General features: G+C 58.8%; 1 protein-coding gene across 2 annotated transcripts in view; it reads left to right on the top strand.

Moving 5' to 3' along the window:
• The window catches only part of LOC113260779 (palmitoyltransferase ZDHHC11), a 47,993-nt gene that overhangs the window by 8,361 nt on the left and 25,197 nt on the right, over window positions 1–14,435 (top strand). Inside the window, exons 2-7 of one of the 2 annotated variants that reach the window (XM_026506632.4) lie at window positions 3,408–3,586; window positions 3,980–4,081; window positions 6,654–6,778; window positions 9,250–9,405; window positions 11,947–12,056; window positions 13,219–13,253. In XM_026506632.4, the coding sequence (XP_026362417.1) occupies window positions 3,408–3,586; window positions 3,980–4,081; window positions 6,654–6,778; window positions 9,250–9,405; window positions 11,947–12,056; window positions 13,219–13,253 (707 nt within the window). Of the gene's footprint in view, window positions 1–3,407; window positions 3,587–3,979; window positions 4,082–6,653; window positions 6,842–9,249; window positions 9,406–11,946; window positions 12,057–13,218; window positions 13,254–14,435 lie in introns of both variants that reach the window. The other variant, XM_057312146.1, reaches the window with a different exon arrangement.

Genomic DNA, 14,435 nt, shown 5'->3' with positions numbered 1-14,435 from the left:
CCAGAACCCGGTCACGGTTCTCCTGTCTCAGGCCCAGCGCAGTGTCCACCAGCCCTCTGCCCTGCGGTTGGTGCCCTCTCCACAGCTGGGGCAGCTTGCAGGTGGGCCTGGCCACCACCCTCCTCCCTTGGCCTTCCCTGGCGGAGTCACCCTCTTGCTGGGGCTTGTCTCCATTTTGCCACTCCTCCTGTGTGCTCAGCTCACGTTCTTGTGCGTGGTGGGCACTATGCATGGTGGGCAAGGTATCAGAGACCCGAACGGAGCCCTGGAAGCCCGCAGGTGTGGGCGGGCTCTCCTGCCTCCAGCTATCCATCCTTGCCTGTATCCTGATCTCAGTCCCTGACTGTGGGTTTGCTCACCTGATGGGTTAAAATCCATTGCCTTCATTGTCCCTAGACCTTCGCTCAGCCTGTTTTGGGGCCTTTTTGAGCTGCCCGTGTTCTTTGTCCAGGGGACCCCTCTGAGCACTCACCTGCTTTCGGGCCCAGAGGGAGCCTCAATGGCTTGGTGCCCAGTCTGAGCTGCCCCTGGCGATGGAGCCCAGTGATGGATTTGCGCTGCCCCTGGGCCAGCCCCCAGGGATGAATTCTGGCTGGCTTGACAGGTGTCCAGGACTCCAGCTGCCCTGAGACACGGTCTCTCTCTGCCCAGCACCCCACTGGGCTGGCGACATCCCTCAGGCCCCGCAGCCACCTGGGCGCTGTGCTCTGGCCACTGGGGGGCGCCAGTGTCCTTCAGTGACTGCAGGGACTGTCTGGGCCCCACAGAGGAGGGCTGGCCGGGTTGCAGCCTCCGAAACACTCAGCACAGGAGGTGGACCCGTGGGTTCTTGGCTGACCCTCTGGGTCTGATCTTCCCCCGCCATCCTGCAAAGGGAAGCAGCTTGACCCCGGGCCCATAGGGTCCACTGTGCAGAGGGGCTGGCGTCGGACGGGACCAGACTTAGTCTGAGGGCCTGTGTTGTGGCCAGGGCTGAGGAGCCCCCGGTGAGCTGCTGTGACTGTGCGGGTGACGTCCCACCCTGGCTTCAGGGCTGGCGTGAGGCAGACGTGACTGGGGCGGCGGGGGCTCTGGGGGCGCCTCACCTCTTCCTGCCGCAGAGCCGGAAGGACGGGAGGGCGTGTGTCCTGGGCTGGCGCCCGTGGCCTATTTACCAAACACAGATTGTTGCTAGGGGACCGTGGCCTCTGGGGCAGGGCCTTCTGCTCATGGAGAGCGAGACCTCCTGCCCTGTTCCTTTTGCTTCTTGTTATTCACGGGAACCTAAGACTCTCTTGCACTGGGATAGACTTTGACACCGAGAGCGGGAACTCGGTATGGCACCCGCTCTGGGACACTTCCGGGGCTCAGCCCGTGCTCATTGACATCTGGAGCGTGTGGCTGACCCAGTGAATGGCCAGGCAAAATGGGGTCACCTTTTGCTGGCCCATATCATTCCTGTGGGTGATCTGGGGTCACAAGGCTTGAGTGCTGGGCGGCGTTAGGTCAGACAAGCTGGTGGGCTGTGTTCTTGCCCAGACAGCTTCGTGCCAGAGGGGTTGTGGGGGACCTGACCTACCACAGGGGGGGCTGGAAGCCAAGCCCCTTTATTCCTGGGGGACTGGTTCTGGGGGCAGCTTGGCCAGGGCACCTGCAGGGTTGGGACATCCAGGGAAATTGGCGGCAGGCAGCTTCGTGTGGCTGGCCCAGCAGCTCAGATCAGGTGATTCAGGCACCTGCACTTTGAGGGTCAGAGTACGGACCGTGCTGTTCCCACACTGTCTCCCTGGCGGTGGTCTCATGCAAGTCGAGTGTAGCCGTGGGGGCAAAGGGCTTTGAGCACACATCCCAGCCCTGGCCTTACCTGCTGCCCTCCTGTGCTCCCTCCTGGGCACCTTGCCCGCCTGTTTCTGAGGAAGGGGCTGTACCTGGGCCACAGTTGAACTTCCTGCAGCATCTTATTGTCCTGGGCCTTCTGCTTAGGACGGTCTCCTGTTGCCCCAGTAACCACACAAACAGTGCCGTGCGTCTGGCCAGCGCCACAGGCTTCAGGGAGCAGGTGCAGGGGGAAGGGCTTGCCAGCACCATGTTGGTGTCTCCAGCTGTGACCGTGAAGCCCAGCCCAGCCCCTGACCACCCGCCTGCTGCCCCACACCCTGCATGGAACAGGGCCTTGGTCTGCTCAGCAGAGGAGTACGGGAGGCTCACGCCCTAGCCAGCCCTTCAGGGTCTGGTGGCCACAAGAAGGGCCTTGGTGTCACTGCACCCCTTCATGGCCCTGAAGGGGTCAAGTCAGTCCCTTTCCCCCTGCAGATCTCCCAGGGCCTGGCTGGTTCTCAGCCGTCCCTCCACCCACCCATGGCCTGGGCACCAGCTTCCCGGTCTGACCATCTCGGCCCTCAGCGCATTCTTGCCTGCTGTCCTTGTAGCCATGCTCCCCCAGCAGGGCTGGCTCCCCATCGCCTCTGTGCCCACATCTGGCACCCAGATCCCTGGGTCTACACTGGCTCCTGGAGACTAGAGGACGAGGGGTGATGAGCCATCTGGCCAGACGCAGCCTCCCACTCAGATTGTTGTGTGGTGGCCTTCACGGAGGCAGGCCCACATGGAGGCCAAGCGCTGCTGCTGGGTGGGCGGCAGACCCCGGACCACAACAGTGGCAGAGCCTGAGAAGGACCCCACAGGGGCTTCCTGCAGGATGGAGCTCTGACCCCCTGCTCAGAGCTCCCCCCGCACAAAATTGCGGCAGAGCCCTGTGCACACGGCCGGTGGTTTCCCCCACCACACCCTGGAGCCCATCCTGTAACCCTGAGCCCTCCGCTCGGAGCCGGTCGGGGAAGCAGGGCAGGGCTGACAGGGAGGCAGCCTCCACCTCTTCTGTTTGGTTTCCATGGGGACACTGTGTTGGTCCCGAGGTGGAGGAGGAGAGGGTGAGATCCCAGGGCCTGGTTCTACCCTGGGTGCCATGGAGGGAGCGGGTGCTGGGGAGCCGGAGGGGCCGGGGGTGGGGAAGACAAGAGCAGACGGAGCACCCGCCCCACAGAGACAGGGTGTGGAAGCCCTCCCCCCCACCTGTTCGTTACTTGATGGCAAGCTTGTCTCCTAACCCCACATGTGCTCTCGAGCTGCCCGAAGTCCCCCCACACCTCCTTCAGCACCCAGCACGGTGCCCGCCCCCTGCGGCACCCTCTGCCGGGCCCTGCTTCCAGCCAGAAAGCCTCTCTCCAGTGCCAGCGTCGTCCCTCGTGGAGGAAGGAACGGGGAAGGGGGCACACTCTGTCGGCCACAGGGGCATGAGCGGGCTGTCCTGGGACCTGGCCCTTGGCCAGGTGCACCGCTCCCGTGGCGTGACCGGCAGCCACCCTGAGTGGGCACCCTCGCCGTGTGGACCAGGCCCGGCAGCGTGTTCCTTGACACCCCTTCCCCAGGTGACCGGCGGGCTCTTCTCTTTCCACTTCTTAGTCCACTTGATTGCAGTTTCCATTGACCCGGCCGAAGCCAATGTCCGGCTCAAGAAGAACTACCTGGAGCCTATGCCGACCTTCGATCGGTCCAAACACGCGCACGTGATCCAGAAGCAGTACTGCCACCTGTGCGAGGTCACTGTGTGAGTGCCCGGCTTCGGGGCAGGCGGTCCCGAGGGTAGCCTGCCTCTGTTTCCAGGCGGCTGACTGGCGCTGCTGTCCTTGAACGAGGAGCAGCAGCCCTCAGACGCACAGGGCCCCTGGCAGATCTAAACGCCCCCTCTCAGATCTCTGCCCGGGTTAGCCTTCCGTAGGCAGCCCGGGAGGGAAGCCCGTGGCTCAGGGTAGGATCCAAGCCCAGGTTCCAAGTGCGACCCCTGGCACCATGTGGCGGGCATGGGCAGGGCACGCCACCCGACCTGGGGCCCGGTCCTCCCCACTGCCTGCCTCTCCCCTACAGGCAGACGGGGGCTCTGACCCTACTTCCTCCTGCACGCACTGCCCACAGGCTGACGCTCCTGAATTCTTCCCTCCAGGAGCTCGAAAGCCAAACACTGCAGCGCCTGCAACAAGTGTGTCTCTGGCTTTGACCACCACTGCAAATGGCTCAACAACTGTGTGGGGAGCAGGAATTACTGGTGAGGGGCTGGGGACCTGGGGCAGTGGGAGGGGAGACCCAGGTGTGGGGGAAGGGTGAGGAGTCTGGGGCCCCAAAAGAAGGCTCTGTAGGCTGGGGGCCTCGTGGGTGAGAGGGTGGGGGCTACAAGCAGTGGGGGATCACGTGCTGTCCCTCTGTCCTCTTGTGTGGCTCTGAGACACGTTGGTCCGGACTCACCCCTGGATGCGTGAGGTCCAGCCCGTGGGAAGGGGCACGGCCTGAGCTGCCTCGTCCTTGACCCACTGGCCTGGGCCCAGCTGGCTTCCCCCAGGGAGGCCGTGCAAGCACAGAGGATGGGGGCCCAGGCTGCACCGTCCAGGCCTGGACGGGCACAGGTGCAGGGCTGGTGAGCGTCAACAGGACCCCACGGGCCGGAGCCAGGCTCGGAGTGGCCGGGAGAGACAGGGGTGTTCCCCACACTTGTTCTCACTGGCCTTCGCTGGCTGGTGACACAGCAGCCAAGGGACTCCCCCGCTAACCCACCATCCTGTGGCGGACGTGCCGTGTGCATGCCAGTCAGCAAGCAAGACGGCCGCGTGAGAAGTGAGCTGCTGGTTCAGGCCTGAAGACCACTGCTGCTCTGAGCAGAAGGAAGCACAGAGCCCTCATAATTAGAAAAACCCCCTCAGCACTGGGTGACTGGGGGTGCCTGGGAGCCCCCGTCCTGCCTCCTCCCTACAGAAGAGGAGCCCCGGGCCATCCAGAATGGGGTGGGCCACCCTCCTCATGCCAGCAGGGCTCTCTGCTCCCTCACTGGACGCAGCTCCTTAAGGCCTTGCTGCCATGAGCTGGTTGCCTTGAGGTCCAGTCCGCCATCAGGGGACGTGAGAGGCCCTGCCACTGAGGAGGACTGAGTGGGCCAGGCCCCATGGGGCACACAGGCTGGAGCTCAGAGGTCCTGACGGGGCCCCAGGCACAGCTGACTGAGGGGGTTCCCAATGGGGCAAGAAGCCTCTTGACCACAAGTGAGCCCCAGGAGCCGTCCTGGCATCCACAGGGCAGGGTCAGCAGGAGGGAGCGGGTGCCTGGCCCACAGCAAGGAGAGGGCCGCGTTCCTCGGAAGGAGCACGCAGAGGTGAGGGGGCGCTGTGCGTGCGGGGGTCAGGGTGAGCATCGTCCGCGTGCGCCTGCCCCAGCTTCCCTCCTGTCCCTTCAGCCATCCAGCAGAGAAAGCAAGAGGGAGTGACTGCACTTGAAAGACAGTTTGTCAAAAAAAGTGGGCAAAGCCTAGCAAGCTAGGGGAGTCAGGTCTTCACAGAGAAAGGGCTGGACTAGGTGCTGAGGCGTCACAGACGCAGGAGTCGGGAAAGGAAGCTTCGCGTTCTGAACATTGACTAGACAGGCTTCAACCCCACCCCATAGGGAGGGCTGCCTCTTGCCAGGTGACAGCAGGACAGGATGGTCGAGGGGCTTCCAGTGCGGGGCAAGCCCACCACCTGGAGGGTTCCCTGGAGACCAGAGCCAGGTATGGGGCCAGGCCTGTGTCCCCTGCAGCTTGGAGACACACAGGAGGCTGGGCCTGCACAGGGTCACGTGGGAGACGCACCTTGGGGGGTTAGTGAGGGGCCACGATGCAACGGCCCCCGAGCCAACGTGTCTCCAGGACCCAGGGCCGTGCCCCACATGCACCCAACCCTTTGGGAATGCTCACGTTTTAGCTCTCTGCCTAAAGATGTGTGTAAAGAGCCCTCAAGAAGTTCTGGAAAAGCATCATGGAATCAACTGAGTTTCAGCTGAAGAAAACACGTTGAGATTGAAAATGTTGAAGGAATGGTTTCCTTCGACGTCACAACAGCAGAAAACCCAGAGGAGGACTGTGCCGTGGGAGCATTTTCTAAGAATCGCCGACCACGGTTCATTTTCTGGGTGGAGAGATCACTCTCTGGGTCTTTTGAACAAAGGCAAGGGGGCAGGAGTGATTTTGGTCTAATGCCAAAGCCCAAGACGTCATTTTGCACAGAAGTGTGCATGGCCCCGGAGAGGGTGCGTGGAGATCACTCACCGTGAGCCGTACCCGGCCAGGCAGCTGTCATGGCGCACCCCTGGCCTCCCCGACCCAATCTGGCTTTGGTGCCCTTGATGGAAGGATAGCACCAGGATCCCCACCATGTGTCCACACCCAATTCTGTTCAGTGGCAGCGGTCACGACCCCAACTCCGGCTAAGAGCCACAAGCGCTCATTTTCTGCAGTTCTGTGACTGGGCAAGAGCCCCCGGTGAGCGGCAGCCGGGATGTGGTGGGATCCTGTGCCCGCCCACCCCACTCGGCCCAGAACCTCTGTGTCCCTCGCTGTGAGCCAGGGTGGCCCGTCCTCACCGCCTTGTGGGGTTCGAGGGGAGAGTGTCTGTAAGCCATGAGGCACAGAACGTGGAGGTGCCGTCAGGACGGCCGCAAACCAGCAGCGGCCCCGGAGAGCTGCAAAGAGGCTCGCGGGACAGGGGGACAGGAGCCGGGAAGAGGGCTGGGTCTCGGGCTGGGGGCCCGGGTTGCCGGCTTCCTGGGCTGCGGGTCGGCTGGCCCTGAGCCCGGCTCCGCCCCTGCCCATCCCGCAGGTACTTCTTCTTCTCCGTGGCCTCCGCCTCGGCCGTCCTGCTCTGCCTGATTGTCACCCTGCTGTACATCTTCATCCAGTTCTTCATCGACCCGGCGGAGCTCCGCACACACCCCTACTACAAAAGTACACAGTGGCTCCTCTCGGGTCCCTCGCAAGTGTTAGCCCATCCCTCCAGCCGCCTCTGGGGTAAAAACCTTCCTTCGGGGGGTGGGGCATCAGCCTGGCCTGCCCCCAGCTGGGTGAGCAGCATGGCCGGGCAGGAGGGCGGCAGCCCCCCAGGCACCAGGAGGCAGGGTCAGGGACTGCGGGTGCTGGCTGCTCAGAGGCCGTGCTCCCGGAGAGTGCCAAGCATTGGGGGGGGGGGGGGCCTCCGCCCCGTCACCCTGCAGGTGGTCTGGGTGGGGAGCAGGGTAGGGTAGAAGGACAGGGCTGCCAGGGGACAGGTTCTGGGTGATGTGTGGCTGCAGGGCTCAGTTTAGTGGGTGCAGGAGCCTGGCCTTGGGAACAGATGTGGGATTGGATGTGGCCTCAAAGATATGTCCATGATCTCACCCTCCGACCTGTGACTATGACCTTATTTGGGGAAAGGCTCTTTACAGATGTGATTAAGGATCCTGAAATGATCATAGGTTACCCGGGAGTGTGTGTGGAGGGGTGCTGGGTCCGTTGAGAACATCTTTGTAAGAGGCTGGAGGGACAGGGCAACAGCCAGGGGTGCCTGGAGCCCTGGGAGCCGGAAGATTCAGGTCAGAGCCTCCCCTACAGCCTTGAGGGAGCTGCTGCACCCTGACTTCCAGGCTCCATCTCTGTGGCTTAAAACTGCCCAGTCTGTGGCCATCGGTCACAGCAGCCCCTGTGACACAGGGAGGACCCCAGGTGGACCTCCTCCTGTGTTGTCCTGAGTGTCCAGGGACCTCAGCCCATAGGGTGCAGAGCAAGGCTGCCTGTCTCAGCCTAGGCCTCTCTCCAGAACACGTCACGGCCCAGTACATACAGCAGGAGAACAGAGGACCTTGTTGCTCAGCTCAGAACATTCCGGGGATCCCCACTCTGCCCAGGCTCCAACATCTCTGCAAGGGCCAGCATCGGGCTCCAGCATGGGCCTGGACAGTGCCCTCCTCCCAGAGAAGTGAGCAGCCAGCCAGCCTGCAGAGCCAGTGATGACCTGGTAGTGGGACTGAGCCCCCACGTCTCCCTTGGTCTCCAGAGCCTGTGCCATTGGAGGGGTCCCGCTGCCATCCAGCCCAGAGCCCAGCTGCACTGTGCCTCTTCCTGGGGGGGGGGGCGCTATGCCCTGTGCACCTTCACCCCGAGGCCCACACAGCACCTGGCACAGATGAGCCCTTAGGGCATGGACTGTCTGACCTGCATCTGCTCTGAAATGCATCCTGATTATTTTCATGGTGAAAGGGAACAGCGGGGGTCTCAGCGAGGCCAGGCCCCCCACTCAGCAGGACGAGCCGCTCAGGCTCTGCATGCAGCCAGCTGGAGGCCTCTGCCTGCCATCTTTCCTGACAGTCTCCACACGCAGCCTGAGCCAGAGGGCTAGCTGGGGCCAGCAGCCTCCAGAACAGTCAAGGGTGGGCACTGGGGGTTCCACATGAAGGCCCTCCCCACCACATGGCCTCTTAATGCCCCTACACACTCTGAAATGTGGCTCACACCTGGTGAGCGGCGACCTCCGCGCACCTGAGTGCCCGCAGCAGCACCTCTGTGCATTTCCTTATGGCCTCCCATCATGGGCGTTAGCTGGGCCTGCACTGCCGTGCGCTGTGAAGACAGAGGGCAGGGTGACCGCCCAGAGCGCAGCAGCCCCTGTGGCTGCAGGTGCACAGACGCCAAGTGACCCTGGCTTCTCTCGGAGACTTGCTGGCTCTGGAACCACAGTGGCACCAGCTATACATGAATGTCTGATGACTGAGGCAATCTCCTGGGTTTTCTGTTCCAGAAGATTCCACGGGCTGTTTAATCGCCAGTTCCCTGGGACACTTTGCTGTCATTGGTGGGAATTCATTGAAACATCACCAGCTTAGGGGACAAGCGTCCGGTCGGCCCGCCCACTGTCCAGCCAGCCCCATGCACATAGCACCACAGCCCCTAAGGCCTGCAGCCACATAACACAGCGGGCCTGGCAGCCACCTTGTGGGGCGCCACATAAGGAACTGGCGTCAGGGCATTTCAGCTGGAATTCCTTCTCATGGGCCCGCCTGCAGATTCCTCAGTGCCTTTCTTACACTTCAGTTGGGGGCACAGAGGACCACGTTCTGGAAATGCCCCAAGGCGCTGGCTACAGCCTTCTAGTTCTCTGTGAGAGTGGCTGGTTGAGAACGGGGAAGGTCCAGCAAGGACCTGGCTGACGGGTAGGGTGGGTGTTGGGGCCAGGCAGGGTGCCAGGCTCTGGGACCTGGACACTTGGCTATCCTCTTCCAGCCCCGTAAAGTGAGATTGTCAGGGGGCTGTGAGGGCACTTAGGTAAGGCAGGGCACACACCTTGGGCTAGTTTCCTTCTCCCACCGCTGAGCTGTGTCTCCTGAGGGGAGGTGCAGCCATGCCCCGGGTGCTGGACATGGTGTGTGTCTCCCTTGCCTCCACAGAGGTCTCCAATAAGAACACCTGGCTGCTGTTCCTTCCCCTTTTCCCTGTAAAGACGAAGACCCCAGTGGTCCTGGGCATTGGGGTGTTCGTGCTGCTGCTGGACGTCATCAGCCTCCTGCTGCTCGGGCACCTGCTTCTCTTCCACCTCTACCTAAGTATGTGTCCTGAGGCAGAAGACTGCTCAACTGGGCCCTGCTAGAAACGAGCACAAAAGACAAATCGCAGGATGGGAAGAGACACCCCTCAAGGGACAGCAGGCCTGAGACCTGCAGAGACCACGAGAGGGCATTTAAGAGTATATCAGAATGTTCAGAGATAAAGGAGCAGAATCTGAGGCAGGACAGGACACCTTGAAAAGAAAACAGGGCCTTTAGAAAAGCACCAAATCCTAACAGTGAGAAACAGTCAGCCAGTGACAGGGTCTTGCTGACCAAACTCACCACAGGGAGACGGGTGGTTTTCTGGTGTCCACATGGCAGTGTGCACTGCAGGCTCCACCGCTCGCTGGCATGGGGTGGGGGGGCAGGGCTTCTGCTCCCCATGAAGCCCTTCTTCGAATGTGCATTACTCTCTAGGGCCCTGTGTGGTGCAGGGTATAACCTCACGTCCTCCGCGGAGCTAGGGCCGGTCGACCCAAGCCCTTCCTAAAGCTGCTGCACACTGGCCAAGGGGGATGGGGTGCATTTGGGGACAGTGTCTCAGTCACAGCGTATATGATAGCCAGCAGGTGGCAATTTGGGCAGGTCCAGAAGCCTGCCGCAGCCACGCAGGATGGACGGATGCAAGACTGGAGAGCAAGTCCACGGGACTTATGGCCACCTGGAGATCTGGGGACAGGGACAAAAGGGCCACAACTCAGGCACCCAGGAGGGTCGTGGTGCCATACTCACTTTGGGGGCATGCGCAGGAGACCCCTGGAAGGGGAGAAGCACGCTGAGCTTGGGGCTCAGGGTGTTGCTCATCGGGGATTTGGACATCAAAGAACAGACTTCCAGAACAAAGTTAAGATATTAACTCTTGTTACTTACAGTAAAATTCCCTAAAATGTAGCTGCTTGAAACAACAGAGTTAGTGCCTGGCAGTTTCTGTGGGTTCCCCGCCCCTGCTCTTCCTTCAGGTGCCAGGAGGGGCCGTGGTCTCATCCGATAGGGGAGGATCCACTTCTAGGCTCATCACCAGGGCAGTGGCAGGTCAGTTCCTGACCTCAGTTCCTTGTGAGTTGGTGGCAAGTGTCCCCTGCCATTCCTTGTCATGTGGATGCTCCAACACGCAGAGCATTTTACAGCGGGGCAGCTGGTTTCATCAGAGTGGGCAAGTGAGAGGCAAGACGGGGAGCAAGACAGAGCCAGCCTTTCGATACCCAGTCATGGAGGTCACGCCCCATCACCTCTTCTGCAAGGCGCTGGGGTCAGCCTGCTCTCCAGCGGATGAGACTACGTGAATGCCCTGAGGTGGGAGGGGGACCGCTGGGGGACACATCAGAAACTGCCAGCAGTTGGGTGCTCCATTTTGAAGCTTGGGTAAAGGACATCCAGACGAGCCTGCAGCACATGAGCAGGAGTGGGAACGTTGGTGAGGGCAAGCTCTCCGGGAAGACACACAGATGTGGGAGTGCCAGCAGCAGGGGTGTGGGAAAGCCACCTTCGTGCAAGTGGGAGAGAGCACATCCCGAAGGACAGTGGCACCAAGCTCCTGTGTTAGAGCCTGGTAAGGCCAGAGGGAACATGGTGGACACTCCCTCAGTGCACCTGCACTCTGGCCTCACTTCCTCAACTGCATCTCCTCTTGTTACTGTCAGATGAAGGTGTTTTACACAAAACTAAGGATGAGCGTGAGCTCTGGGAGACACACAGTGTGTGCTTACCATCTGATGGTGATGGTAGCTGTGCAAATCCATGCCAAAGGAGGAGTGTGACCAAGTGCGAGTTTATACCCTCAAACAGACACAGGGTCTGAGGGAGTGGGAAGGATGAAGCAAGAGCCAGGTGGAGTTAATTAAGGAAGCCAAAGCAAACAAAAACAAAAGCACTTGTACGAACCACCCAGGGAAAGGGATGGGCCCTGTTCTGCAGGAGCTCACCCCACCTGGGAAGCAGCCTCTGAGGGCTCCACGTTGGTGTGTGGAGCGGCCCGCCCTCCGTCTGCTCCTCGAGCTGCAAATAGGCTTCTGTGGGTGGCCCTTCTCACTTTCCAGAAATAATTAGAAGCCATCTGTCCTCATGTTGGTGGGTTTTAGGAAAAGAGAAATGGGAAGATGGGCACCTCTGCTGAAGCACATAGCTGGAACAGGCACAGAACCCATTTCATGAATAGTGCTGTCTACCAATAGGTCTCAGATGCTCTTTCAGTGACCTGGGGGGCTACTGCCACGATGCCAGAGCCAGTGGCCCGGCCCAGCTGACCTGGGCCTGACCCTCCATGCAGGTCCATGTTGACTTTGCAGGCCTGGGAGGCAGGCAGGGCAGCTCCTCCTGGAGTGGGGGGCTAGCAGGCCTTGGGGGTGTGAGGAGCTGCTGTGTGCTGCCCACATGGCAGATGGGCTCTGGGGTGGCCATCCAGCAGCCCCTCAGTGCTCCAGGTTACGAAGCAGCTCCCAGCACCCTGGGGGGAGCCCTGGAAGGCCGGGTTGTGGCACGCAGGCCACTCTGCTTACTTGTGGAATTGTAACTGCCTGTTTCCTCCTTTCTCCTCTCTAGTGGCCAAGAAGTTGAACACGTTTGATTACATGACACAGGGCCGCCAGCAACAGACTCCACAAGCTTCAGCAGAGAAGGAAGAGCTGTCCTTCCAAATAAGATACCCACAGGTACCAGGTGTCCCTCTCTTTCACCATTCATATTATCTAGGCCTGGGACAATGCCAAGGGTCACCTTGCAGCTGGGACTTCTCAACCACAATCCTGTGTTTCTGTGTGTGTCTGTATATGTGAGTCTGCATGGTGTGTGATGCAGTGCGTGTGTATGTGTGCGTGGTTGTGTGTGTGTGTGTGTGTGTGTTACATCATTTCTACATTCACTATAGAATCAAGCCAGTGGGACTGACTCCTTTCAGGCCCGCATATTTCTGCAGCTGCTTCTCATCAAGGCCCGCATATTTCTGCAGCTGCTTCTCATCAAAATTAAAAACATTTGGTTTTCAAAAGGTCACCATTAAGAAAATTAAAATATAAGCCACAGGCATAAATGAAATACTTATAAATCATAATACTTGTGCCCAGAATATATAAAGAACTTTAAAAATTCAATTATAAGAAAAATGACCCATATAGGATTTGGGCAAAAGGGGCAAAAGATTTGAACCAACTGTTCACTGAGGAGGGTCTATGGGTGGCAAATAAGCACACAAAAAGATGGTCAACATCATTTACCATTAAGAAAACACAAACTAAAACCACAGTTAGATACCATTACACACCCACTAGAATGACTGTAATCAGAAGGACACCCACAAGGACTGGTGAAGCTGTAGAGATGGGTGTCTCATATGTTGCTAGTGGAGAGAGCCTGTTAGATCACTTTGATAAGCAGTTCTGCATTTTCTGAATAAGTAAAATCTAGGGGCTCCTGAGTGGCTCAGTCAGTTAAGCAGTGGCCCTCTGGTCAGGTCATGATCCCAGGGTCCTAGGATCGAGTCCCACATCCGCGGGGAGCCTGCTTCTCCCTCTCCCTCTCCCTCTGCCGCTCCCCCTGCTTGTGCTCTGTCAAATAAATAAATAAAATCTTTTTTAAAAAGTAAAATCTATACTTACCATTTAAGTGAGCAATCCCACTCCCAGTTTCTCACCTAATAGAAGTGAAAACACAGGTATTCCTGTAACAAGGGTACTATCCCCCAGTGAGATCATTTCCCAGGACCCAGGAGACTCTGAGGTACCATTACTCAAAATTAACTAATAACTGGCTTGAATTTTGTATAATAAGCTCACTGTCAACAATTTTTTTCACTTTATGAATTTTTATCTCCCACAGCAAGCAGATAACGACCAGAGTTCATCTGAACACAGGTAAGTTTGCAAGCTTCCTGGAGTTGTTTCATCTGTTTGAAAAATACTATAGGCTCTTAACAGTCTTGCTTTAAAAAGTCTTCTTTACTCCAAGGTTATACAGATATCCTCCATTTTCCTTGCTAATATTTTCATCATTTTTATTCACTTTCTTTGCATTTTGATTTCCAAGCTATCCTGAATTTGTCTTTGTGTTCACGAAGACAGGGGCTAAGGTAATTACCCCAGCCAGCGCCAAGGACACGGTGCGCCTGCTCCCCTGGGAGACCCTCTTCCGGCCTGGCCCGCCCTGAACGTCCGGCAGGGGACCCCCCACCTTGGCATTTTTTATTTTTCATTTTTCTTGACAATTCTTTCATGTTTTTATTTTTCCATATAAACTCTAAAATCGTTTTGTGCAGTCCCAAGACACGCAGAGTTCGAAGTGGAGTGACATTAAACATTCCCTAGACTTCGGAGGGAGCGAGGCCACGGGGTCACAGCTCCACGCCCCAAACCGCCCCGGAAGTCGGTCTCCCCCGGGGAGCGGGCCGGAAGTGCCCCCGCTCGCTCCGAGGTGCGCGCGGAAGTTGAGCCTGCGCGGAAACCTGTGTGGGGCGGTTCTCGCGTTCCGGCGGAGCGGGGCGGGAGCACCGACGGCACCGGCTCACCGCCAGGCGTCCAGCGGGAAAGGATCATTCGCTTGGAATAACCCGCTCGTTCCTTCTGCATTTGTGTCCTTAGACTCCCGATAGCGATACTGCTGTGAAAACCCGCGTCTTTTAGTTTCACTTGAAGCACCGCGTCGCTGTGGTCCTTTAGGTACAATCTGAGCACGTCCCCTCGCCCTGTCCAGCCTGGAAGCGAGCCACCTCCAGAAACAACCGAGACTAAACCCGGTTTCAGACAGTCGGCGCAGACGCAGCGCTGGGGCGCGGGGACCTGCAGAAGTCGGGGTGTGCGCGCCAGACGAGGGCTGAGGAAGTGCGGTCGCTCGCCGCCCTTGGCGCTGCAGCCAGTGCTGGCGCTCTGGGGAGTGTCTTCCAAGTTCCATTTTTAATATTCTTTTGTGAGTTATGCACACACTGCTCTGTTTTTGTAAAATTAAAGTCATATTGTGCAACTCTTTAAAAGCTCTTTTTAAAAATTACATGTGCCATCCACATTGGTAAAAGAAAAGAAGCATGATCTTTACGAATAGAA

Source organism: Ursus arctos, unplaced genomic scaffold, assembly GCF_023065955.2.
Source record: "Ursus arctos isolate Adak ecotype North America unplaced genomic scaffold, UrsArc2.0 scaffold_15, whole genome shotgun sequence".
NCBI classification, from domain to species: domain Eukaryota; kingdom Metazoa; phylum Chordata; class Mammalia; order Carnivora; family Ursidae; genus Ursus; species Ursus arctos.
The sequence above is the reverse complement of the archived record's forward strand: the minus strand, read 5'-3'. Positions and strand labels throughout refer to the sequence as shown.